Here is a 26245-nt window from a genome sequence, read left to right as displayed (position 1 = left end):
TCAGTTTCCCCAGGACAAACCACTCCTGACAGGGGCTAACTGTCTTGAAGCCCTAATCACTGGTCAGGTGTGGCTTGGTGACTGAGAACAGAATTAGCATGTGACAGGTCCTGAGCTCCACCCCAAGAACCAGATAAAGAACGTCATTCTTGTCACACACATGCACACATGCATACACGCGCACACACACTCTTTCCTTCATGCTCACACACTAGGAGGATGCACACATTCATTTCTAGGGCAGGTGATGACTAGGGAAAAGGGCAAACTGGCAGACCGGGGTGAGGCAGGCTGGCGGTCAGGTCTGGCCTGCTGACCAGGTAGCCGGTGTCACTCCGTGTCCTAGGTGACCTGGCCTGCTCTGAACCTCCATGTCTCAGCACATCTTTCACAAACATCTGCAGGGTCTGAGCTCTTATGTAGTAGTTTCCTGTCAGTCCAAAGTGCAGCATTCAGGCCAGCGCTGACGGTGTGTCTGTCAACAACACTCCTGTGTCAAGGTGGCATCCCTTCCCTGCCCTTAGCCCGACAGCCACATGATCCCTCAAGTCTGCAAGGGAAAAGAATTTAAGTGTAGATTTTGCCTTCTCAAAAGCTCTAGAGCATCAGCAGGAGGTGATGGGAGACAGAAGCTTTAGAAGGTGGGTTTCTGAAGGACTCATGGGACTCTGCCTGGCCAGGAGACAGAAATGAAGACAGGACCCATGGCTTCCAGCTTGGCAGCCTGCTAGACAATGCAAGTATTTGCTACCCATGGCTGCTGCAACAAGAATCATTTTGTCATGTTTAGAATTCTGTAGAGATGAGCTTGCCAGGGCTGGGTGCTGGTGACTGCTGGTGGCAGGCTCAAGTCTCATGCTTCCTCAGCACTGGCAAGTATGGGGCCAGATGAAGAGTGAGCAGAGCACCCCTGTGGATGTGTCTGGGAGGACTGAGAATGTAGGGCCAGAGGAGTCTGGCGGGGGGCAGTCCTTCCATCAGGAACTCTGTCATGAAGTGAGCACCTGCCCAGCAAACTTAGCAGAATGCATCCTTCTACTAGAGTTTGGGCTTGGACACAGACCAAGAAGGATGGCACACTGTGAGATAGGACACTCTTCCCAACTGACTGCCGGTGACTGCCCTGTGACTGTCATCTGGCATGCAAGTCTGAAGGGCTGAGAGCCCACTCCCATAGGCTCAGAGAACGAGCTGAGGCGAAGAGAGGTAGAGGCTGAGCTCACAGAGCCAAGCAGCTTTTCAGAGACAAATGTCATTTGCCAGGTTGAATTCCAGATCAGAAACTCTTAGAAAGCTAACTAGAGGCTGAGGGTGGAGACAGAGAGTTCCTAGTCTGGGCACACTGGAAGCCATTCTTGCTTGGAGCTCAGTGCTCTCACAATTTTTCAACAGGAATGTCATAAGCACATTCAGACTTCTTTACAAGTCAGAGTCAAACATAGGAGGGAACTCAGAAACTTGGTAGTGAATGTCCCCACCCAGCCTCACTGGTCTGGGATTGTTACTCCTGAACAAGGCTGTTTGGTGAGGGAGTAGTGTTCAAGTATTGGGAAAGGGGGACAGAGAGAGTCTTACTAAGCCCCGAGGCTGGCCTCACACTCATGATTCTCCTGCTTACACCCGCTCTTGAGAGGCTAAGCTGTAACATGTTTAACAGAACAACGTTTGTAGTTTTATTTGAGCTATTTATTTCTTATATTTTTTGCATTTTAGGCTGGCCTTAAACTCACTAGCTAGCTGAGAATAACCTAACCTTCCGACCCTCCATCTTCTACTTCCTGAGTGTTGGGATTAGATTTTCACAACCATTCTTAGTTTTATGTGATTTTGGGGATGGGCCTGTGGTTTTGTGAATGCTAGGTAAGCACTCTACTAACAGCTACATCCCCGGCACAGTGGAACTTTCCTTCAGTGGAACATTTGCTATGCCCCTGGAACCCTGAAAAGGCTGTGAATCCTTTGCCCTGACTAAGGATTACTGTCTAATTTGCAGAGTGCCTGGTCTGCACATGTCCTATTGGGAAGGTGTGGCTCCTGTGGAATTCAGAGACTGTTACTGCCCTTCAGTGAGTTTACATGCATTTATATTTCTGAGCACCCATGCTTAGAGCTGTACCTCGGTCTCCACCATCCTCCAGGCAGAGGACAGAGCTGATGGTGCCACAGAGGGCTCCATGGAGCAGTTCTCTCCACTTTCAGAAGGAGAAGGGAAGTATGAACAAATCAGGCTGTCACTGTCAAGCAGTGTGGGCTCTTTTAGACATAGCTGGTAGCAATTTACATATTTGGATGCAGAATTCTAGGGGGCATTCCATAGTAATAAGGCCGTTTTTACTCTGATGAACAAAAATTTGGCTTCAGAGTTAAATAATGCAAAATAGGTTCATTTCTTTTATAAAGTGAAATATAATCTCTTTAGTTCCTAGAGGAAAAAATAAGGCATCTTTTAAAATTAAAATGATGACACACGCAAAAAAATTTCCATAATGTTTATGTTCCTGAATTTGTCAATAGTGCTTATTCTAAACACACACACACACACACACACACACACACACACACACACATACACACAGGCATGTGTACACTGGGATTTGCCACTGTAGCAGAATAGACAGCAGCTGAAGGCCCTGTTGCGGGAGGTCCAGGCTTCCTCATGGAGCGCTGCCCCAAGAGTGCTGGGCTGCTCTCCAGGAGCTGTAGCTACCATGGCAGGTAGCAGTCAGGAGGCACACTCCTTTACAGCTGGGCCCTCTCAGCTCAGAGCTGTATTCGCGAAACTCAAACTCAAAGCCCAGGCCTAGGAGGCCAAAGCAGCAGCCCCACTGATCTGTGCATTTGAAGCTCTTAAAAATATACTGTTTAATACCCAAGGCTGTGTTTGCAGCACTGAACTCAGTCATGAATTCAATATCAGGCACCAGGATTACAGTGCTAAATAATTTAGGCACAGCATCTGTAAGGGCAAATACATCAATAAATACATCAATGCACTGAAAGATAAGCTCAGAGAGCTGGGTCCTGACTCACCATGACCAATATACTCCAGACGCTGAGCCAACCAGGTGAGAACGTCCTCAGTGCAAGCCCTAAGCGGTGCAGCCCATGTTAAGCATGGCACAGAAAGAAGGCTGCCTTGTGCCTCCCAGGGCGGAATAAGCCATCAGAGTGCTTTGCGCCAGGAACTGTGATGACAGACAGGACTGCCTACAGACTTTAACAGCAGACTTAGTGCCCACATGAAATTTTAGGACAACTCACTAGAGATATTTTTTTAAAGACCCAAGCTTGAGGGACCCATATGAAGGAAAGGGAGAAGCAATTCAGTTCCCCATGTCCTCTGATCTCCACAAGTGTTGTGGCATGGGGACACACACACACACACACACCCCTCAAATGAAGATGGAACAAAGAGCTAACCTGGAACTGTACTGGGTGGGAGACACAGCACACTAGGGTAGTGCTACACAGTAAACTGGCTTCTAACAAGCAGCCAGTGGGTGTGGCTCTCTCGGGACCTGCTGCTGTTCTGGAACCAGGAGGGGAGCTTTATTCTCTTCCTTGTTTCCTGTTTTTGTTTTGTCTTGCCTGCCTTCCTTTGGCCTCAAACCATATGTTTAACAAATATACACTGTAATAGTTGTTTAATTTTCTATTAAACAATAAAACCTTTAGTTTTTCACTGGGCTAGTGCCTGGTACCAGTGGACTGGGTGGAGTGTCCACAGAGGGAGGACAGAGCAAGCTGAGCTATCCCAGGCTGGCCACACTCAACACTTTGGCATTCAGCTGGAAGACTCCTGGGCAGTAACAACAGCAAGTAACACGTGTATGCATAGGATACCTGTAAGTGCGACCTCGCCTAGAGTCTGAAGCTCAGAATGCACTCTGTGGTGTGCACAGTGCTGCTGCAACAGCAAGGTGAGCTGGTTAAAGCCGGTGCAGGAGCTTTACCATCCTGTGTGACGCTACCAGGAGCCGAAGACATAGCAGATGCGGTCAGTGAGACACCTCATCAGCCAAGGAGGAGCTGGACTAGATGCACAGAGCACATCTGCACTGACAACCTCTCACACGTGTGGGCTCTGCAGTGACAACCTCTCACACGTGTGGGCTCTTCAGTGACAACCTCTCACACGTGTGGGCTCTGCACTGACAACCTCTCACACGTGTGGGCTCTGCAGTGACAACCTCTCACACGTGTGGGCTCTGCACTGACAACCTCTCACACGTGTGGGCTCTGCAGTGACAACCTCTCACACGTGTGGGCTCTGCACTGACAACCTCTCACACGTGTGGGCTCTGCACTGACAACCTCTCACACGTGTGGGCTCTGCAGTGACAACCTCTCACACGTGTGGGTTCTGCAGTGACAACCTCTCACGCACATACCTTGTAAGCAATGCTGTTGAGGACTTTCATGGCTAAATCAGAAACATCTGGATAGGGATCGGCGGCCAGATGCAGTAAGACTCTCCAGATTTGAGTGTAAACACTATTAAAAGAAACTCCTAGAAGAGAGAAACAGGAGATATTTTAGTAGCTAGTAGCTCCCTGTGCGTGTGACCGGTGGCTTCTGAGGCAGTTATTTTCTCAACACCCTATGCTGGTAGGAAGGAGAACTTTAGAGAGCTGGGGTTACAAGAAGCTTCCCAGTTTGTTGCTCAGTGTGATGGCTCTTGCCATCGAGCCTGATGACCCGAATTCAATTCCCAGAACCCACACCATGAAAGGGAGAACTGACTCCCTCTTACCACCACATGCATAACATACCTACACACACACAAACACATGTACACAAACACTCACTGACACATGTACACAAACACACACACTCAAACATACTCACTGACACATAGTGAGTGACATGTACACAAACACTCACTGACACATGTACACACACACACACACACACACACACACACGGTTAATTAAAAAGAATTCTAGTAGTAAACAAGCTTCATCACACAGGTCTCATTCTGTCTGCCCCCCCCCCCCCCCCCCCGCCCCAAACAGGGCCTCACTGTGTATCAAGGCTAGCTTGGAACTCACTACACAGATTAGGCTGTCTTTGAATCTACAGAAATCCATCTGCCTCCGTCTCCCATGTGCTGGGATTAAAGGTGCACACCACCAGCCTGGCAGGTCTCATCTTTTGAGAATAGGGCTTTCTAAAACAAAATGGCTAAAAACTGGTCTGCACTTTATTGGCTGGAGAATATCACCCAGTTCCCACGCATATTTCCTCTCCTGTTCGAGGTTTCTAGACAACACCATGGCCAGCTGTACAGTTTATGTGGGTTGCACGGCTCTGTCTCATATTTTGTGTGTGTGACTTGTTAAGCTCTTCTTGCCCACTCTCTGATTGCTGACCTGCTCATTTATAGGTGGGAGGCGAATCCAACTTCCCTTCCATTAATCCTGGGCTGTGTAGGGTGAAGCATGAGCTACATGAGCTACGGCAGTGATGTATACCCACTCACCAAGAGGGCTGCCTCTCAGCTCCTGAATACATAGTTTCTCTTTTGAGCTGTCTAAAGCATTATGCCTAATACTGAGGGGCTAAGTCTTAAGACAGAAATTTAAAAAATCATTATTTAATTATTAAAAAAATGTGTGTGTGTGTGTGTGTGTGTGTGTGTGTGTGTGTGTGTCTGTCTGTCTGTCTGTCTGAGGGTGGGTATGTGTATCATGTGCATGTGAGAACCCAGAGAAATCAAAAGAGACATCAGCTCCCTGGATCTGGAGTTATATGTGGTTGTCCTACTGTGTGGGTGCTGAGAGCTGAACCCACCCACATACTCTGCAAGAGACTGAGAGCTCTTAACCATTAAGCCATAAGGGGATAACTCAGGACTGCAGAGACGCAATGTCCTAAGGCAGTGCCGTGGGCACACTCACAGGTGTGGACTCAGCAGTTCTAAGCCTTCAGTGAGTTCAGGAGCCAGGAAGCCATATGTGCCAGAAGACCTAGGCCTGCGGTAAACCTGGATGTGGTGGAGGAATGAAACAACACACGAGCCCACTCTAGCTTGAGTTTACCAGTGGCAGGGAAAATCCAAAGGAAGCAGGAAGCAGAGGGCCAACATTTCAACTTCAATTCTACAGATCCAAACACTGGGCTAGATTTACTACTAAAGACTAAGAAAACGAGTACAATCAGCTCAGAATCTCTCATGAAGTTGCCAAGCAGCAGCTGTATCTCTGTGCCTTTCTGAGAGGAGGATGTGGCTTTGAGTGCACTCTAGAGACAGGTCCCCTCCGACACAGTCAAGAAGGAAAAGATGTCACACGTTCTGCATTTGGTGTCACCTGAGAGACAGGCCCCTTGAATGGAGCTGGCAGCCCCTCTCCAAGCAACAGCAAGTGCTCACACGGCTACTGTGTGCTGGTGCTTTCAGGCGTCCTCCAGGGGAGTGACGCACCGCATCGGAAGCAGCTTCCTGCAAAGCTCAGTTGCCACGTGACTCCCAACCGTAAGGGATCATGATGCTTATGGGGAACTGTCACCGACTAGGGAAGGGGTGGGAGAAAGCAGCCGTAGCAGGTGGAGGGAGGGGCTGGCGCATGACTGACAGGGCTCTGCTTAGCCCTCCTGGCAGTTTAATGACCAACATGCAGACACAGCTGGAGCTCCAAACTGAACAGAGTAGGTAGTCACAGGTGGGTCCCAGATCCTTGTGGCCTCATGAGCTGGGTGACAGATACAGAATCCTCTGGGGATTTGTTTAGAATCAGGAACCCCACAGAACACTGCCAGAAAGCCTAATAATGTGTAGGACACAGAGGAAGGGAGACACTTGTAAATATTACTATTTAGTTTACAGCAACTGTTTCAATTACTGGGTTGATTTTGTAGATCTTGAGTTTTGTATGATCCTGCTTAGCAGAGAGCACAACCTTTATCACCATCTGACTGTGACGGGATGAGGGCACAATTTTTTCTGGTGTAGAGCAAATCTGTTGATTACAAATTAGCTCTTGATTTCACAATAGCCTTGGTTTGCCACAAGTGATTCTCTCTGGTTCCTTGTCAAATGCACTGCCCTGTCTTAACATCTCCAAAATACAACCTGCCACCCTCACACATGGATCAGAATCCATGGGGACTGAAGTAAGGACATTGGGAACTGGGTCTGCAACTTGCTACTTGCTAAGCCCTAGAAGGGCCAAAGATCTATTTTCATGTCTAGACTAGAAGTAATAAAAACCCATGATGTTCTAGGATTGATTTTCAAAGCAGTGGCTACAGCTTTCTGAATAGCATACGGTGAAATGCAGTCTCTCAGAGTCTACTGTGAAAAGGACTGTAGGACATGAGGCTGTCAGTCCTTCTGCCAGTCTTTAGAAACACAGGTCCCAAGGCTGAGGGAATGGTAGGTGGTAGGTGGTGGTGGCAGATGTGGTGGTGGGTGGGTGGTGGTGGTAGGTGGTGGTTATGGTGGTGTGGTAGGTGGTGGTATGTGTATAAATCCTCTGTATTTGTTCTTTCTTGTGCCCCTGTCCTGGTGCTTCCAGTGACACCTTTCCTCCCGAGTCTGCACTGTTGGCCTGATGGGGAGCCTTTGAGGGTGTCCTAGTGACCCACTGCTCTGGCTTCCTATCTGTGCAGCTGTATCTACTTCCTCTGTGACCCTGGAGCATTTGCATGGTCTTTGTAGTTGACCCTCTGCATCTTTGAACGACCCACTAAGCTTTGGTCACCCCACTCTGGTGCTGTGTGCTCAGTGAGCACTCTACCATTGAGCTGCATTCCCAGCCAGTGCCTTGCCATTAACTACCTCTTGGTGCACCTTCACTGCCTCACCAGATCACTGCCATGGGCCGGGATGGCTAATGGCTATCTGTCATCTTAATGTTGACTCACAGGGGCTGAGGGGCGCTTGGCTAATATCTTCTCCCTGGAGTCACCCTGCCTCTGTCTGAGTGAGGCAGAAGCTTGGGATTTCAGCCCCGACCCACTATAGACTCCCAGGCTCAGGGTCAGCACTGAGGCCGAGGCTGAGGCTGAGGGAAGCTCTGTGGTTCTCACTCTTCCTTCTTCCACTCCTTCAGCATCAGCTCTACCTTGGATTTGTTACCATGGTGATGCATTTTCAACACATTACAAAATGTCAATGCTCTACAGAGTTGTAAAAACCCTGTCCCTGTCCTCTGAGGCTTCCAGTGCCTTTGAAATGAGACCATACCCTTCTCTCTCAAGTTTTCAGACAGATATTCTCTTGGTACAAGTCTCTGATGAAGGTACAGGTGACAGGCAGGAAAGCAGGGTGTCCACAGTGGCACTACTTTTCCTCTTGGGGTCAGATCTTTGGCAGGGTATTTGTGGACAGGGCTCAGAGTGTGGGCATGGGCTTCATGCACAGTGGGCACTACTGCCAAGGGGTGAGGTGGGTACTGTCCAGCTGCACAGGGATAGCCTGGGCATGGGTCACCACACACCCCATCTCCTGGCTCCTTCAACTCTGAGCTGACCTATGCTCATGGGGGAGCCTCAGGAGTACAGGGAGGGAGGTAGAAGGCTAGTACAGGCAAAATCGTTCACTGTCTGCAGCAGCAGGAAACAACTCTAGGGCCAGCAAGATTGCTCAAGCATATAGCATATGCTTCTGGTATAAACCTGTTAGCTGAATTCACCCCCAGAATCCATGTAAAGGTAGAAGGAAAGAACACATTCTAGAAAGTTGTCCTCTTGTCCCCACATTATTCTATGGTGTGTAGATACCCACAACACATCACACACATACAATAATAGTAATTAAAACTCTTGAGAAATCTGATAATAAAAATGACAGCCATGAGTCTTGGTCCAGCTGGTCAAGCAGAGCACAGAACTAGAGATGCTGCCAAGGAGGACCCTGCCCCAAGACTTCCTCGCTCTGAGCTCTGCAGAAGTTGCATCAAGTCTCACAGGGGCTAGAGGCTAGCCCAGGGAGCACACTGTAGAGCTGTCCAGCTGAGATCCTCATTGAAGGAAGGCCTGAGCCCCCTCTAGGCTAGATTTGCCAAGTGCAGCCTTAGCAGGCATGCCAGAACCTTCCATGGTTCACAGAAAGGTACGTGGTGCAGTTAGATCAAAGGCACATGTGTGCTATAGGGAAAGAGGCCAAGAAAAGGGAAAGAAGGAAGGAAGGAAGGGAGGGAGGAAGGAAGGAAGGAAGGAAGGAAGGAAGGAAGGAAGGAAGGAAGGGGTACTTAGAGGATCCATACAGTCATTGGGCACAGCTGACTGAGAACAAGAAGAGCTGTGATGTGGAAGATCCACGTATGTGCTGAGTGCAAATTCCTGCTGTGCCAGAGGACCACAGGCCTGAGAGCAGTCCCCTCAGGGAGCACCGAGAAAGCAGAGCTGGGTGGGTGCAGGACAGGGCATCTGAAAGGAGCTGCTTTTGTGTGAACAGGTGTAAACATGTGCTCCAGGTTGCCATGGTTTTAAAACCTCTTCTTCAATATGCAGAGAAAGGGGCTAAAGAGAATGCTACTCTTTGGTTGAAATCAAAGAAGAAATTGACTTTAAACCGGAAGTGTTGCCAGTAATGGAGTCTGCAAGCCATGGGTCCTGACACTACATAAGCTCCGAGAGCGCCATGTGAATGTGGGCGCCACCACACTGAGCAGGGAGAAAGCTGGCAGGGAGGAAGGCTGCTGTTTTCTTCTCCTTCCCCAAATCTTTGAAACTTCCTCCTTCAAATTTTGATTTTACTTTTGTGTGAATAGGTGTCATGCCTGCATGCATCTGTGTACCATGTGTGTACAAGGTCAGAAGAGGGTGTCAGATCCCCTGCAACTGGAGTTACAGACACTTAGGAGCTACCGTATGAGTGACGGCAATCTAACCCGAGTCCTCTGCAGCACTGGTCCATCTCTAGCTGTAATCCCATCCACAGATAAAATGTCTCTTCTCTCTCTCTCTCTCTCTCTCTCTCTCACACACACACACAGACACACACAGACACACAGACACACAGACACACACACACACACACACACACACACACAGAGAGAGAGAGAGAGAGAGAGAGAGAGAGAGAGAGAGAGAGAGAGAGCTTAAATCAGTGTGAGAAGGTGGCAGCACACAGAACCCAACGTTTGAGAGTAGGCAGAGGAGGATGAATCAGACACATCTGGGCTCCTTCCACAGAGGCTGCTCTGCACCATCTGCTGTGACCCTCAACTAAATGTGACTCCTTAACCCTGCCATCTCCAAGACCAAAACTGAGGACAGTGTTGGTATTCAATTGTCAAACAAGAAGGCTGAGCCATCCCGTGACAGGCTCAGGCTGCACAGTGCATGTCATAGAGTCTCACCAAGATGAAGCACATGCGAAGTGTGGCAGACTCTGCACTTATCTTTCGATTCAGTCTGAGAATGAGCACAGGTGCACGGCAAGAAAGCCAGCCAGTTCTCACTTCCTGTGTGATGCTAGCAAAGTCCAGGGGTTACCGCTCACGGCTGAGTCACAGAGACTGCTGGCCACTAAACCCTAGATTCTAGGCAGTGAAGGGTCAAGCTGCTAGTTTGGGTCGAGGCTGAGCAGGTGAGCACTGAGGACCCTTCAGGAGTACTGACACCTCTGCCTTATGCAATAGGCTCTTGACCTCCCACTGCTTCCTGTAGGGCTCTCCTGGGCACTGGGGACAGTGAATATCATCCTTGGCTGATGTCTACCAGAAACCAGAGCACCCTACTTCATCCTGGTTGAGATAAGCAGGATGTCTTAGCTGAGAGCCACCGCACACTGCCAGGTCTAGCGCACAGGAGGAATGCAAAGAAAGACAGATGGACTTGTCTGGCAGCGTTCCTACCTGACAGAGCCAGCAAGCTCTCACAGCCCTAGACCAGCCTGTGACATACCATCCATCGCAAAATGCTCTCCTCACGTCTTCAAGCTCCAGTTAGTTCCTATTCTTTCACACCCGGCAGAGAGAGCTTTGGCTCATATTTCTGACCAAATGAAGGCTGTTTTGGGTACCACAAACCCTTGGCAAGGGAAGACATGCAGGCAACAGAAAAAGGATGAGGTGAGGACTCACCTATGAGGGAGTTGAGTGCTGAATAGGAGCTCACACGCCGCATCTTGTCGATGGTCTCGAAGGACAGGATGTACTCCTCGTTCTCAGGGCTTCCCAAGGTGCTGCTGGCACTACTGCTTGTGCTGAGGTTCCCGGGAGAGAAGGCCACTGAGCTGCCCGCTGGCCAGAATGACAGGAAGGAGGTCAGTGTCTTAGGGTTAATGGCCTGTCTGAGGTGTGAGCTTTCTTCACAGTGGGCACAGTACACACATAACACACTAACAGACATGCATGCATAAACTGGTGGACCCCTCCCTGGAACTGAGATCCTGAACAGTCACACTCTGGCCTGAATGATCCGGGTGTTAAACCAGGTCCTTGCTAAGCCCATGACTGAAAGGAAGATTCTGACTCAAGAACAGGTGGCCACTTGTCACTCTGGCACACAACACATCAGGGCCCATATTCTGCAGGGCAGGGACAAGGGGCATAGTAGCATTTTTGATAAACGTCTTATAAAGAGCACACTGAACCTTCCTACCCCAAATATTGGTTTCTGGAATCTTACATTCTTCCGTCAAGCTCAGATTCTGCAAAGATTTGTTCAGGTTTCTAGCTGTGGTGACGGCTCGGATGTTCCCATAGGAGCTCACTGAACGGAGTCTGGGGGTGCATGGACTGTCTCGAACTGGGGTCAAGCTCCCTCCCTCTAGGAAAGAGGGGGAAAGGAAGGAGTTAGCAATGGGTTTCAGGATAGGAGCAGGGTGAATGCCTGGGTCTGTAGTCATGGGAACAGGGGCAGTTGGTGTTACTGAGACAAGAATGAATGTAGAAGGGCCTCCCTGTTATTCACCTGTATGAGTACAGGCTTCAGCTGGCCAAAGATACTCAGTTGTAGACATGTGAGCACTAAATCCCAGGAGAGCATGGACTGGAAGTCAGGAGTAGCTCTGAGCTGTTCTGGTGTTAGGTGACAAAGGCAGTGGCGGAGTGTTGCTCAGCACCCTGGGCCTGGCAGGACCCCCCACCCTCTTGGCAGCTGCCTCTCCACCTTTCTGGCTGTTTCCAGCCAGGCTTCACTTCCTTCCCAAGCGACCGAAAGGAGGCAGGCTTAGTTATTGATCACGAGTCTCTGTGCTGTGGTCTGGAGGGAGGGGCGATGAAATAGGAACACAGAAGATGACTGTACTCTCCAGCAAAATGGACAAATGTGAGAAGCGGCGCTTCCTACCCTGACTCATAGAAACACGAGGCCAACAACAATGTGATTCAATTACTCATCACAGGAAGACAGCTAATGTTCTTTTCAGCACACCCCACTACAGAGGTTTGCCATCTTTCAAGATGTCCTCAAATTTGAATTCCAGGAAGGATAAGAAGGAAGGAAAGGAATAGTGTCTTCTGGCCCTTTTCCTATATGTGCACTTTTCTAAAGGCTCGAGACAACAGGAGCCAGGGGCCTAGCCATCAGAAAGCCATGCTCAGACCTGGCCACAAGCAGGCCACTTATCGTTCCGGTGAAGGCCAGGAAAGAGGTCCCAGGCTCCCAGAAGTTGCTGTACCTGTGGCTGCTGGGGAAGGCAAGGGGTAGTTCTTTTCCTCTTCCATGAACTGCAGGGCCACAGTGCAGAAATTGCTCTCATATTGAACTACCAGGTGACTCAGAGCTACCACCAGCTCCTGTAGAGAGGGAGAAGCGACAATTACGTCTACAGAGGCAGGAAATCGACTGGGCAGCAGATCCGCACACAAATGCCTAATGCGACTCCAGGAAGGAGCTGGTTAGAACAGGGCTGCACACCTGAGCACACAAGTGCCCAGGACATGGAGGGCTGTGAAGGCAGCAGGTCAGTGGCTGTCAAGGGTGTCCCTAAAGCCAGGCACGCCTGCTTTAGTTGGCTCGCTCATTGCTAGGCACCAATTACCAGTCCAAGGCTTTCTGAATGTGAGTTCCACACCCTGGAATATTTAAGATTAGGCTTCTCACCCGGTCTGAGCCTGAAATTTCCTCTTTTGATCCCACCCAATGGACTGGTAGATACAGTTGATAAACTCAAACATTCTTATAAATTAATTTATCAATTAATGAAAATTAATTATACATCCTGACCACAGTTTCCCCTCCCTCTTCTCCTCCCAGTCTTTACCCTGCATCTCCCAAAGATGAACCAGCCCTGGCATATTAAGCTGCAGCAAGACTGGGCAGGCATACCCTTTCCTCCTGAGGCTAGACAAAGCAGCCCAGTAGGAGGAAAGGGTCCCAAAGGCAGGCAATAGAGTCAGAGACAGCCCCCCGCTTCTGCTATCAGGAATCCTGCATGGAGACCAAGCTACACAACTGTGACATATGTGTGGAGGGCGCAGGTCGGTCCCATGCGTTAAATCAGGCGAGGGCAGGGCAGAGGAGAGATGACTAGATCCAGGAGAGGGCTGCAGTGGCTGGTGGTGGCAGCGCCACATTTCTAGGATAAGCTAGAGATCTAAAGCATAGGAACCTATAGGGGGGAAGCATTTGTATAGCGAGCAAGAAGCTAACCTAACTATAGTGGGTTCCAGCCACTACAAATGAGAAATGTCCTTGAGTTAAAATGTGACAACTAGACCCAAATGCCTGAGTCTGAGGGAACAGGACTTACATGTAGTTTATGACAGCTTAGCACCACAACTTAAATGTTTATAGACAGAAAGGCAAAGGGAGCAAAAAGGAGTGCAGGCTTGTGAACATGAGCACTGCTCTCTGTAAAGAGAAATTGTCTGGGGAAAACGAAGGTCTGCTGCAGAGACCCTTGTCTGCCCCATACAGCGAGGCTGCTGAGGAGCTGCAGCCAGGTCTCCTTGGGCTCATGTTCTCTCTCACCTCAACTACACACACCTTTTTGCTTCTCCCGTCTCTTAGCTGCAGGCTGAGTTTCTAATAGTTTTGTTTGTGTCCCAAAGCCTCAAGCTTACCATAAAATACGATGGGAAACTGCTTCTGCCTCAGACCCACTGCAGCTTCCCAATTATGCCCAGGGACTCATAGCTCATGGCACTCAGGACAGAGGTTTGCATTGGTCTCTACCTCCCCTTCGGCATCCTTGGATGCTGAGGTAGACTAGACCAAAGGTAAGGGCCCCTGAAGCTGCCCGACCCATCACCATGGGGCTAATCCTATTTATCTGAGCCAGGGATAAAGTTTCTGAGACAGACCCCAAAAGCTGGTACCTAATGGGACCCTTTGAGGAAGAAGAGTCTTCATCTGTCTTCAGAAGCCTCACATTCTCCCTTAATATAAAGTGGAAGAAGTTAATATAAAGTTGTGTTGCCATCGATGGCTAATCTAACACTAGCACTTTGGTTCACAAACGGCCATTGGGTGAGCTTGTGACTTAAGAAAAAGGTCAGGAGTGTTAGTTAACTCACACCTGGAGTGTCCTTACCATGCTTAGGAAGGATAGGGCTGTCTGCATCTGCATAGAGCAACCCTTTGATGGCAGAAGGCATGTACTGAATACTCTCTGTTCTATCCAGAACACAGAAGGTCTGCCCAAGGGACCCCAGCTACATAATGGGCAGTGCCTTCACGCAGTGCTCAGGAGCGGTGCCAGGCTGTGCACACAGGACAGTGGGGACTGCTTCAGAGGTCCTGGGAAGGGCTGTCTGTGCTCCACACCGCTGAGCTCTTCTGCCCAGTGCAGAGCCGCACCTCCCTGGCAGCGCTGTGTTCTCCACGAAGCTTCCCAGGAGGCCCTTGTCTCTGCTTCCATGGCAGTAGCCCTGAAACTTTCCATCAGTCTGAGTCTGATCCAGACACATGGCTGAGGAAGGTGAGCAACTGGGAGCTCCTCTGTGGATCTGTCTTACTCCACAACAAAGATGACAAACCTCTTTAAGGACTCATCAAACTACAACTTACCTTGCTACTGCCATCACCTCAACAAGTGTACATCTATTTTCTAAAACATTACTTTATTTTAAATTATATTTGTGAGTTTGTTTGCTGGGTTATGTGCACATTAGTACGGATAGGGGTAGGGGAGCTGAAGTGTGGGAGTCCCAAAGCTGGAGTTACAGGATTTTGAGTCACTTGTGTGAGCCACCTGATGTGAGTGCTTGGAGCCAAACTCATGTCCTTTGCAAGAACAGCAAGTTAGAGCTGGAGAGATGGCTCAGTGGTTAGGACCACTGACTGCTCTTTCAGAGGTTCTGAGTTCAATTCCCAGCACCTACAGGGTTAGCTACAATGGGATCTGATGCCCTCTTCCATCATGAAGACAGGTAGAAAGACAGAGCACTCATGCATAAATCAATAAAACAAAACAAAAAAGACATTAAAAAAGACATTGCCACTTTAGAAGAAAACAAAAAGACAGCAAGTACTCTTAGCCTTTGAGCCATCACTCCAGCAAGTAGCCAGCCCTGTGGTGCGGGTCTCTGCCTTCCAAGGGCTGGGATTAAAGACTTACACAGAACTCAGATGACCAGTTTTCCTGTGCATGTGGTGGCCAGAGCCTGAAGTCAGATGACTTCTAGACCACCTTCTTGACCACTCTCCTTCTGCCTTACATATTTAGACAGAGCCAGTTTGACTAGCTTGCTCCCAGGATTCTCTGTTCTTACCTGTAGAAAACAGGCTACCACAGCCATGCAGCACTTACATGTGTGCCAGACAGAAACTCTGGTTGGGGATTTGAACTCAGGTCCTTGAGCATGGCATTAAGAGTGCTTACCCACTGAGTTGTCTTCTTAGCCCTGACATGTGGTTCCTTTTTTTTTTTTTTAAGATTTATTTATTTATTTATTATAAATAATAATAACACTGTGGCTGTCTTCAGACACACCAAAAGAGGTCTTCAGATCCCATTACAGATGGTTGTGAGCCACCATGTGGTTGCTGGGATTTGAGCTCAGGACCTCTGCAAGAACAGTCTCTTAACCACTGAGTCAACTCTCCAGCCCAACGTGTGGTTCTTAATGATGCCATCTTCAAACTGCTGGTGTTATCCCCACACCAAAGCTTTCCGGTCAACTAATTTGGATTCCTCTCCATCCCCTTCCTCACATTTCACCATGTCAACATATCTACTTGGCCTATGAGTAGCTGAATCTCCTGTTAAGATACAGGCTCCCCAAGGGGGAAGTCACGTATGAGCTCAAAGTTGAACCCAAAATTGTGTAACCCCAAGAAGGAACGGTTCCTGCAGGTTGTCAGGAACTGAAGCCTTTTTAGAGAAGGCATGCTTGGACACACAGGGTCTAGGAACCAAGTGTCACCACTTCCACCTTCATCCTCTTGGTGCCCACCCACCCTGCCAGTCTGCTGGGCTGCAGGCTGTGCACAGCATGATCCCAGTAACCCTTAGACCTCTGAATGAGTTTCTCTCTACACTTTGCTGGTTACTTGTTATGCACTTTTGACTGCCTAGGTACAAGGCGCCCCTTGGTGATTTAGTTCCCACCACATGTCAGGGCCCCCTTGGGACATGCTCTAGGGATCCCAGACACTCTCGGAAGCTACTTCCAGGGCTTTTATCCAAATCTGTCCTGTCTTGTTCAGCCAGACTATGCAGAGGATTGGGCTGACACCAACCTCTACACTCGGAGCCCAGGACAGACAGAGCTTGCTTGTTAAGCTGGGGAATGGATGAACACATGGGGACATTTGCTAACTCCTTACATTCTTCCACAGGCCGACACAGCACTGTGCCTCTAGGAGACGGCTCAGCACGCACCCCTGCAGTCCACTGAGCACCATGCAGCTTACAACAATGACGTGAAGCAAACTGGAACCTTTTGGAACCAAGGACTGAGTTCCTCAAAGGGCCGCCTAGGTCTCAAGCAGGAACACACACAGGGTCACATGGGGACCTCAAGACATTCCTGTGGCTGTCAGAACCACACTTCTCCTGATACCAGGTTCCCAACACCTCAGCCAGCATCCTGTCTCTCCAAACAGCGTATGGAAAGGGGGAGGAGGTTTTCCATACTTGAAAGAATCTTGAGAAGATTAATGAAAATGCTGAACCTGTTTGTACCAGATGTAGCCACTTGGGAGAAGCACTGGGGAAGAACTGGGGACAGGGGGAAGCAGGCCTAAGAATGCTGTTGAATGCACAGGACAGCAGCAACAGAACCAGTGACAAGACGTAAGTCTTCAGCATGCCTTTTTTTTTTTGCACAGGGTCTCACTATGGAGTCTTGGCTGGCCAAGAACTTACTATGAAGACAACGTTAACCTCTAATTCATAGAGATCCACCTCTCAAGGGCTGGGATTAGAGGCATGTGCCATTATGCCTGGCTTCTCGCTACACATTTTGAAGATCTCATAAGAAGATGAGGCATGGGTGTGACTTGGGTCATTTTCAGAACAGCCAAGAGATGAATATACCCCCAACATTTTGAGACTGGTGAAGCAAGTCACTCCTGAGTTAGCCATTGAGCTGCTCTTCAAGATAATCCAAAGCCACGCCCAACCTCCCAAGGAGCCATCATCAAAGGAAGCCAACACTGCCAGTCAGAAATGCTGAGAGGGGCTGGAGAGATGGCTCAATGCAAGAGCACTGACTGCTCTTCTAGAGGACCAGAGCTTTATTTCTAGCACCCACATGACAGCTCACAACTGTTTGTAACTCCAGTTCCTGTGGATCCAATACCCTTACATAGACATACATGCAGGCAATGTTCATGCCAACACACATAAAATAGAAAGAAATAACCCAGTTAAAAGGAAAGAAATGCTGAGAGAAGGAAGCCTAGTGGCTCTCAGCGAATGCACATGCACTGGAGCACCTGTGGACAGTTTGGACTTTCCGTCTCATGTCGTCCTGCTTTAGGAACAACTTCCAGGATCACCATGAAACCGTCCGGAAATCAGAGCATTTTCCTCAAAGGCCCTTGTTGGTCTGGGGTGTGGGGAAGACAGGGAATCAAGGTCATGTGGAACCTTCTTTTTCTGGAGGTGTGAACCTCAGAGAAAGAAGACTTTACTGTTGGCAACTGGGAAGTGGCAATGGGGGACACACTGCAGACTGTCACTGCCCTCGAGAGACCCAGTGCCATGCCTGTGCCGGGTGTGGAGACGTCTGTAGTGTGAACGCTGTAGCACAGCCAGTCAGCTCAGCGCCCTCAAGTGAACAGCTGTGAGCAATGAGACACAGTGTGAGAGCTGGGTAGGCATTTAAGATCAAATGATGCACTTAAGTGGGACATGAGGCCCTTGGTGCTGGCTCAGCTCCAGGCACACAGGGACAGCCATGGGCCCCTACTTAGGCTACTGAGATGGCACCTACATACCTTCCGAACCATGGGGCTTCCATCATTGATCAGCTGAGCCAGCATCATGGCCACATTGTGGTCGATGGTGGTCGAGTGGTCTGTCCTCTCAGCAGAGTTTCCCACAAAGGTACCAAGGGCAAACACAGCCGCACATCGGACCTGCAGGGCAGGAGACAGAAAATCAGAGTCACACCCACGGCTGATGTGTCTGCCATCTGCATTTCTGCCAAGGCTGTCTGAAAAGTAATTCAATTCAGTTCACATAAGTTCAACTCAATTCAATTTCACAAACATTGCATGGTGCACCAGGCCCAGAGCTACACTGGTATTGACAAGCAGAAAGGGTGTGTGGGTAGCTCAGAAGCTGAAGGTGGAGGGAGGAGGCCAGCACCAGCTCAGGGATGACCAGGCTGTGAAGGAGGGAAGAGTTTAACCTGGCTTGCACAGTGAGTGTCTGGACAGAGGTGAAGGATGCAATGGAGAGGACTGGCTCCGAACTGATCTAGGGGAAGTGAGCTGGGCTGAGCCATGGAGGGGAGGTTGTGGCAAACAAAGAAGGCACAGCTCCATTCTGAGGCTAAATAGAGGTCAGAAAGGGTAGAGTTCCCAGGGTACAGAGGCAGTAAAACAACAGTGGGCTGGGCATGGTACCTGGGACCTCGGCTCAGCTTAGCTCCCAAGCCATGTAACCTTGGAGAGCCAATGTCTTCCTCTTATGATGAGCAATAAGCACCCTGCACAGGGCTGGAGGAAGACCACACAGAAAGTGATAGATGCTGTGGAGCAGTCAGTGATAGGAGGAGGTTAGTGAGCAAGTCAGAGACCAGCCAGAAAGTGCAGATGCCTTAGAGTAGGAAGGCAAGTGCCTTCAGTCCCCTGGCTATGAGCCACTGCTACCTAGCAAGTTATACACATGGGCTCCAGATCCTTTCCAATCTAGAGATGGGTTTTGTGCTGCAGAGCAAGGCCGTTCTAACTCTGTGCACCCTAAACTTCCTTTCAGTCTACACTTGGCTCATACAGGTGGCTGAGTCTCAGAGGAGCCAGGCCTGGAGGATGGAAGAAAGCAAGCCACTTTCTTCCAGTTAACCAAAAGGACCAGCATCATGAAACAAAACAGAACAAATTTATAAAGAACTCAAGAAATTAGACAGCAACAATTCCAACAACCCAGTTAAAGAATAGGATGCAGAGCTAAACAGAATTCTCACAGAGGAATCTCTAAGTCTGGAAGCACTTAAAGAAATGTTCAGTACCCTTAGTCATCAGGGAAATGCAAATCAAAATGAGATTCCACTTTACATTGGTCAGGATGACTAGGATCAAAAACTCAGGCAACAGCACATGCAGGTGAGGCTGTGGAGCAGGGGGACACTCCTCCATTGCTGGTGAGAGTGCAAACCACTGTACAACCACTGTACAGATCAACTAGAAATAGTTCTATCTCAAGACCAAGCTATATTATATATATGTACGTGTATCATATGTATCCCATACATATCCTATCTACCTACCTACCTATCTACCCACCTACCTATCTCCCCAAAAGATGCCCCAACATCCCACAAAGACACTTGCTGAACTATGTTCATAGCAGCTGTATTCATAATAGCCAGAAGCTGGACAGATGCGCATCAACTGAAGAAAGGATAAAGAAAATGTGGTACATCTACATAACGGAATACTATTCAGCTATTAAAAGCAAAGACATCATGAATTTTCCAGGCAAATGGATGGAACTTGGGAACCGCATCCTGAGTGAGGTAACTTAGTCCCCCAAATACATGCATGGTATGTACTCACTTATAAGTGGATATTAGCCACAAAACACAGGTACCATGTTATACCCCACAGACCCAAAGCTAAACAAGAAGAGAGGCATAACTGAGGGTGCTTGAATCTCACTTACAAGGTGGAATAAAACAGTCATAAGAGGCAGATGGAGGGAGGGACCTGGAAGGAAAGGGAACGAGGGGGGTTAAGGATCAGGTGTGGAGAGATGGGAGAGAGGGCCAGATGGCCATGAGAATGGATAGAAATCTGCAACTGAAGGAGATGGGGAGGTGGGGGCATCACCAGGACAGGACAGAGACCTGGGATAAGGGAGGTGACCTTAGCTGTGACTCACAGCATCGGGGATATAGAACCTGAAGAGGCCACTCCTGTAACCAGGCAGGAACCCCAGTGGAGTGATAAGGACACAAGCCCACCCGCAAAATTTCTGACCCCAAATTTATCCTGTCTACAAGAAATGCAAGGACAGAGGATGGAGCAGAGACTGAGGGAATGGCCAACAAATAACTGGTCCAATCCTGACACTACTACTGATACTGCTGTGCTTGCAGACAGGAGCCTGGCAGACAGGCTCCACCCAGCATCTGACTCACACAGATGCAGGCACCCACAGACAAACGGTGGGTAGGGCCTGGGGACTTGTACGGAAGGACTGTTGGTCCTGAGGGATAGAACTCCACAGGAAGACCAACAGAGTCAATGAGCCTGGATCCTTTGGCCTCTCAGAGACTGAACCACCAACCAAATAACACACACGGACATGACCTAGGCCTCCCTGCACATATTTAGCAGACGTGCAGCTTGGTCTTCATATGGGTCCCGAATAATTGGAGCAGGGGCTATCCCAAAAGCTGTTTTCTGTACATGGAATATGTTCTTCTAGCTGGGCTGTCTTGTCTGGCCTCAGTGGGAGAGGATGTGCCTAGCCCTGCAGAGACTTGATGTGTCAGGGTGGGGCATACCTGGGGTGGGGAACTATCTAGGGGGAAAAGGGGAAGGGAGGAGAGGAGGGAGGGAGGAAGGGGAGGGAAGGGGGTCAGTAAGCAGAATGTAAAGTGAACACACGCACAAATGCACTCACCCATACACACAGACACACACACACACACACACACACACACACACACCCTAAACAAACCAAATTAAACAAACCTAGATATAGATTATTTCAACTCAGACATTAAGAACTGGCTTATGTGTCAGGGCTTGGGGCTTGGTGATATTGGTCTGTTCAAAGGTTTCACATGGACGCCTGTTATGTCAGCTATGCATTCTAGGGATGTTTCCAACAAACCCCATCCTTTTGCTGGGACATCCAGATGTGGAGTTCCCTTGGCAGGCCAAGTGGCTGTCTCTAGTGGGTAGACCAGGCAAACATTTGGGCCTGATACCTCTCAAGGAGACACAATAGGACCTCCTGCTACTGTATTAGTTTTCTCTCTGGACATTTTGCAAGATTTCTTGGCAAGTTCATTTTTAGGTTTTCTGCAAGAAATATTCTGCCTTTTACAGTAACTACAGAGGTTGAGACCTAACTTTGTCAGGGATACCAAGGTTATCAGGGGGCCTAAAACCAAGACAGATGGGCATGGACCTGTCCTTAGCATGTTTGGGAACAGATGACAACGATTTCTCAAGGAGTTAGCCAAAATCTAATATGTACACTGGGCAATTCAGAACTGCCCTGCAAACTATAGCCAGGACTACACTTTCTACTATGGCTACTCGAACCCTTGGCTTACTAACAAAAATACAGTAATCACTTCTGAGAATGATAGCAGGGTCTCCGATTCCCACTGAGATCAAAACAATCTAAAACTGGGTCTCCTGCTTCAGAAGATGATTTTGTCACTTGTGTGATAAGTGGTCCAGTGATTTGGAATTATCTTAGGTTGCACTGTCTCAGCTACCAGAATGCAGTGTGTCTGGGCCTGCCATAGACAAGCAAGCTGGTAACAGATGCAGACACAGACAGACAGACAGACAGACAGACAGACATATGTGCACATGCAAACACTGCAACCTCCCCTGACCCCTGTGCTCTCAACAGGAGGCCAGGTCTCTCTCTCTCTCTCTCTCTCTCTCTCTCTCTCTCTCTCTTTTTCTCTCTCTCTCTCTCTCTCCCTCTCTCTCACACACACACACACACACACACACACACAGGATATGGAGGCAACATGCCACAGACAATGCCCCTCCCTGAAATGCTCTCCTGCCCATAAGTGATCCTGGTCCTGGCCCACAGGAGGTGCAGTTCAGGATGGTTCAAGCTTACTTCTTAGAGGCTGTGCCAGCCTGTAGCTACCCCAGTGCAGAGTTGGCAGAGCATGAGTGAAAGTCAAATTCGGTTCAGTGGCCTATCTTGGGATCTGGCCTATCTAAGCGCTCTGGATGCACAGTCATGCTTGCATGTGGGCCAGGCTTCTGCATAATAGGCCCACTACCACTCTGACCTACCACAGAAGTTTTCTTCTGCAAGGACAACTCACCTCAGGGATGGGGTCAGAGAGGAGGCTATAGAGCTTTTCGTGGGCGCTGTCTCTCACCCCACACCACCTTGCGGAGTCAAAGTTCTGCCAGATCCTTCCCAGGCAAATGGCCACCCACTGTCGTAGCAAGGGGTGTGGGTCACTGAGCTGCTCCAGACAGATGGCAATCAGGTTCCCCTGCAGGCAGGCTTCCTAGACAGGTAAGACATAAGTAGGTGGGGCAGGGTCCTGACAAGGGTGAGGGCGGCCTTGCTCAGCCACACTACACTACATTTTCTCATTGTAAATCCCGATTCAACGGTAAGTAACCTGCCAGCTGCAACGATCTGAAGGCTTCACAGACCACCTGAATAGCAGCACCCCCTGGAGCGGTGGCCTGGGCTGCATCCCTGCCCTAGGACCCATGTTAGACAAGTCACCTTTATGCTGTTCCTGGAGGGGCTGAGGTAGCTGGAGCCGCTGTGATACTCACTTGTCCTGTTGTGTAGCTGTTGACGATCACAGCAAGAATGAAAGCCGTCATGGTCCTGTGTTCAGCCTGTAAAGCAAAACGCATCATGGCTGTGCGCCCTCATAGCAGACTCACCTTTCTAGAGCACCCTGTGCCTTCTGTCTCCAGTACTGGCTTCTCATGGAAGGAAAGCAGCATGTGCTGGCCTTCCTGCTGAGGCATTCTTAAGGGTCTGCATGCAGACTGGCCGCTCCCTTGGGTGCTAATGCCACAGAGCATGCCTAGGTTGCTCCGCTGTCCTCTGTCATGGCAGATAAAGCGATTGTTGGATTTTACTGGTCTGTCTGGCCCAGTGACCGTGCTCTCTTTAGGTGCAGTTCTCAGGAAGCCTGTGTCATCAAGCCAAGCACACTGCTAGTAAGATGTAGCACTCTTTACTTTGCGTGCAAATCTGACAGCCCATTATGACTTCATCATGGAGTCTCACATGGACAGTCTAACTCTGTTATCCCCTGGGACTCGTGACATTTCCTGAGTGACTGCAACAGAGTGCAGGCCACCATCTTCACCAGAGCAGAAAAGCCTAGCCACCACTCTTTGTCATAACACATCTGCACTTCACCTGTGTAGCAGCGTAACTCAGCAGGGGACCCACTGTCTTGTGCCCATCATTGTGATGGACCATCACTGCGGCTGCTGTCTGCCCCTCCGGTGTTCTGGTGGCTTTGGGGATTTTCTTTATGCTTTTGGTACTTGTTACTTTGATTATGCTGTCTGTGTGAATTAAGTTTTAACTGTTCCAGGGCTCACTGTGCATTTTTTTTTCAAGTCTGCAAGTTCCAGCTCTCCTGTCGGCCTGATGCTGACTCTCCACTGCCTCCTCTGCAGTGCTAGGATGATGTCAGTGGCTGTCCTCACCCGTGCTCCTGCGGGGCTGTCACGGATTCCCTTCTTGGCTGTGTGCCGTGAGGCATCACCTCCTGAATTCTAAATGCAGGGAGGGGCATTTCTTCCACTGTTGCTTATATCCCCTCTTCTCCAAGATTTGTCTATTAAAAATCTTATTTTTAAGGACAGGTTAAAAAGCAGATTTTATTTTCTTACAGCAGGCAGAAAGCTGTTTCTGAAGTAAACATGGTTAAACCACACTGCCTTTATCCAGCCATCCGCAATGTCCTGAATGCATGTGTCTTAGAGACTGTTCCTGGGGTCCCTTGGGCTCTTTTCTGGGGATGCTAGTTCTCTTGTGTATTAATGCAGTGGCCTACTTCCCTTTGGGGTATTCAACAGAGCTGTGTTCCCTGGCCCTAGGGTAGGAACTCTGTAGGAAGGCTTTATATTTGCACTTGAGGAACAGACGTGGTTTTCACAGGTTTGTGTGTTTGTTTTGCTGCAGGCTGAGGCCTCAGTTCCTTTAGTAGTGATGCTTTCTCTACAGAGCTCACAGATGGTCGGTCAGCTTCTCAGAAGCCAGGCCAGCTCTGCTGGCCCTCATTAATGTGGGACAGGCATACCTTGCGAGCCCCGATATGTCGTCTCTCTTGACATTGCCGCCTGTTCACACGGCTTGCCTTACATTTCACATAGGGTCTGTGTAAAGCGTGCTCTTCTGAGGTCACTGTGGTGGCAAGGACCACTGCCCACCAGAACCCGTGGGACTCTTCCCCTTTTCTGGCATGTGACGGTTTCCTTCTCTTAGATCTGAGCAGAGAGGGTGTGGCTGCCAGGCCAGGTCAGCCATCTTAGAGCTTTCAGTTCAATTCTAGGGAAGGGAAGGGTTTATTTCCAAACTGTGGATAAACTATGAACCTATGTTGCCCATCACATGCCAGTCCTGCTTAGAACTTTGCTGGCAGTTTTGTTCTTTCCTTTCTCTTTAAAATCATGTCATTTCATCTAAAACAAACAGCCAGCCAGCCAGAGGCGCCATCTCAGAGCAGTGTGCAGCTGCACTGGAACATTCTGGCAATGGGAGCCATGAGAGTGACAGAGCTTGGCTGCTCTGTGTACATTACTCTGCAGAGCTGCAGGGAGAGAGGGACTGAAGAAACTGATGACATCACATCTCGAGAAAACTACCATATACTCTATATCCATGCTAATTTTTAAAAAACAATTTAGTATGTATGAAATTCAAACTTTCAAACAATCTCTTCCCTCCTTCAGTAAAGCCCGTCAGCATCTTGTGGGCTAAGGGGCCTTCAGGTCCCCAGAGGTACCATACTGTAGACACACAAGTTTTCATTCATCCATCCATCCATCTGCCCAGAGTGCAGGCTCTGGGTAATGGAGATGCCATGGCTAGGCAGAGATGCGCAATGGCAGCTTACCGACTGGCACAGGAAGACCAGACTCTTATGTGGGGCAGGAGGAAACAAAGCACCTCCCTACCTGGTCCTCAGTGAGGAATGGCAACCCTAGTGTGCACTGGAGACAGTGCCATGCTGTGGGAGAGAGAAGTGTGGCTCAGTCCTTACTGGCATGTATGGGTCTGCCAAGACGGACAGGAAGTACTTGTGACCGTTGTCCTTCACGAGGTCAGCCTGGCATGACTGGCGGGAAAAGGAGACAAAAGACAGGCCGTTAGTGAAGGACCCAGTGGGCTGTGTCATGGCTTCTCAAGCTGACACACCAGGGATACAGCATATTGTGCCTCTTTCCTTGCAAGGCCAGTTTTCACTGGGATATAGCTCTGGTTCTTACCCATAAAGAAAAGGCTGGAACCCCACAACTGTCAAGAGCACACCAAGCTCGGGAAAGCAGCTCTGGGCACTGGGGCTGGTGTCTGGGTTAGAACCTTGCTCCCTGCCCTCTCCGTGCTCAGCCCTCATGCCTTCCTCTCAGGCTCTCAGCCTGGGTAAAGGAAGATACTGTGATATTTTAAGTTTATTTTATTATTTTCATGTATATGAGTGTTTTGTTTGCATGACTTCATGTATGGAACACATCTGTGCTTGATGCTTGAGGAGGTCAGAAGAGGCACTGGATGCCCTGGGATTGGAGTTATAGCCTCCATGTGATATTGGAAATTGAGCCCAGGTTTTCCGGAAGAGCAAGTGCTCTTAGCCACTGAACAAACTCTCTAGATCCAGAAATGAAGATATTCTAAAGAGACACTTATGTTTCTCAGTCTGACAGTTGAAACACTGGAACCCTCAAATTAGGAATTTTTCCTGGGAATCTCGTGTTACAAGGAAAAGGTACCAGCCACAGGCGGTACCTGCCTTCCAGAGATTTCACACTG

The 26245-nt window shown here is 49.2% G+C and overlaps 1 protein-coding gene across 5 annotated transcripts in view; it reads right to left on the bottom strand.

The window, feature by feature from the left end:
- Positions 1-26245, bottom strand: part of RPTOR (regulatory associated protein of MTOR complex 1) — a 263751-nt gene that overhangs the window by 26879 nt on the left and 210627 nt on the right. For 3 of the 5 annotated variants that reach the window (XM_080924542.1, XM_080924543.1, XM_080924546.1), the window contains 8 exons: positions 25479-25553; positions 23023-23088; positions 22551-22742; positions 18286-18426; positions 12575-12692; positions 11581-11721; positions 11034-11192; positions 4392-4510 (listed from right to left, as the gene is read on the bottom strand). In XM_080924542.1, the coding sequence (XP_080780668.1) occupies positions 4392-4510; positions 11034-11192; positions 11581-11721; positions 12575-12692; positions 18286-18426; positions 22551-22742; positions 23023-23088; positions 25479-25553 (1011 nt within the window). The remainder of the gene's footprint in view (positions 1-4391; positions 4511-11033; positions 11193-11580; positions 11722-12574; positions 12693-18285; positions 18427-22550; positions 22743-23022; positions 23089-25478; positions 25554-26245) is intronic. The other 2 variants (XM_080924544.1, XM_080924545.1) reach the window with 2 other exon arrangements.

The sequence above is a fragment of the Micromys minutus genome, assembly GCF_963924665.1.
Source record: "Micromys minutus genome assembly, chromosome: 10".
In the NCBI taxonomy this organism is placed as follows: Eukaryota; Metazoa; Chordata; class Mammalia; order Rodentia; family Muridae; genus Micromys; species Micromys minutus.
Note: the sequence above shows the minus strand (reverse complement) of the source record. Positions and strands in the feature narration are given on the sequence as shown.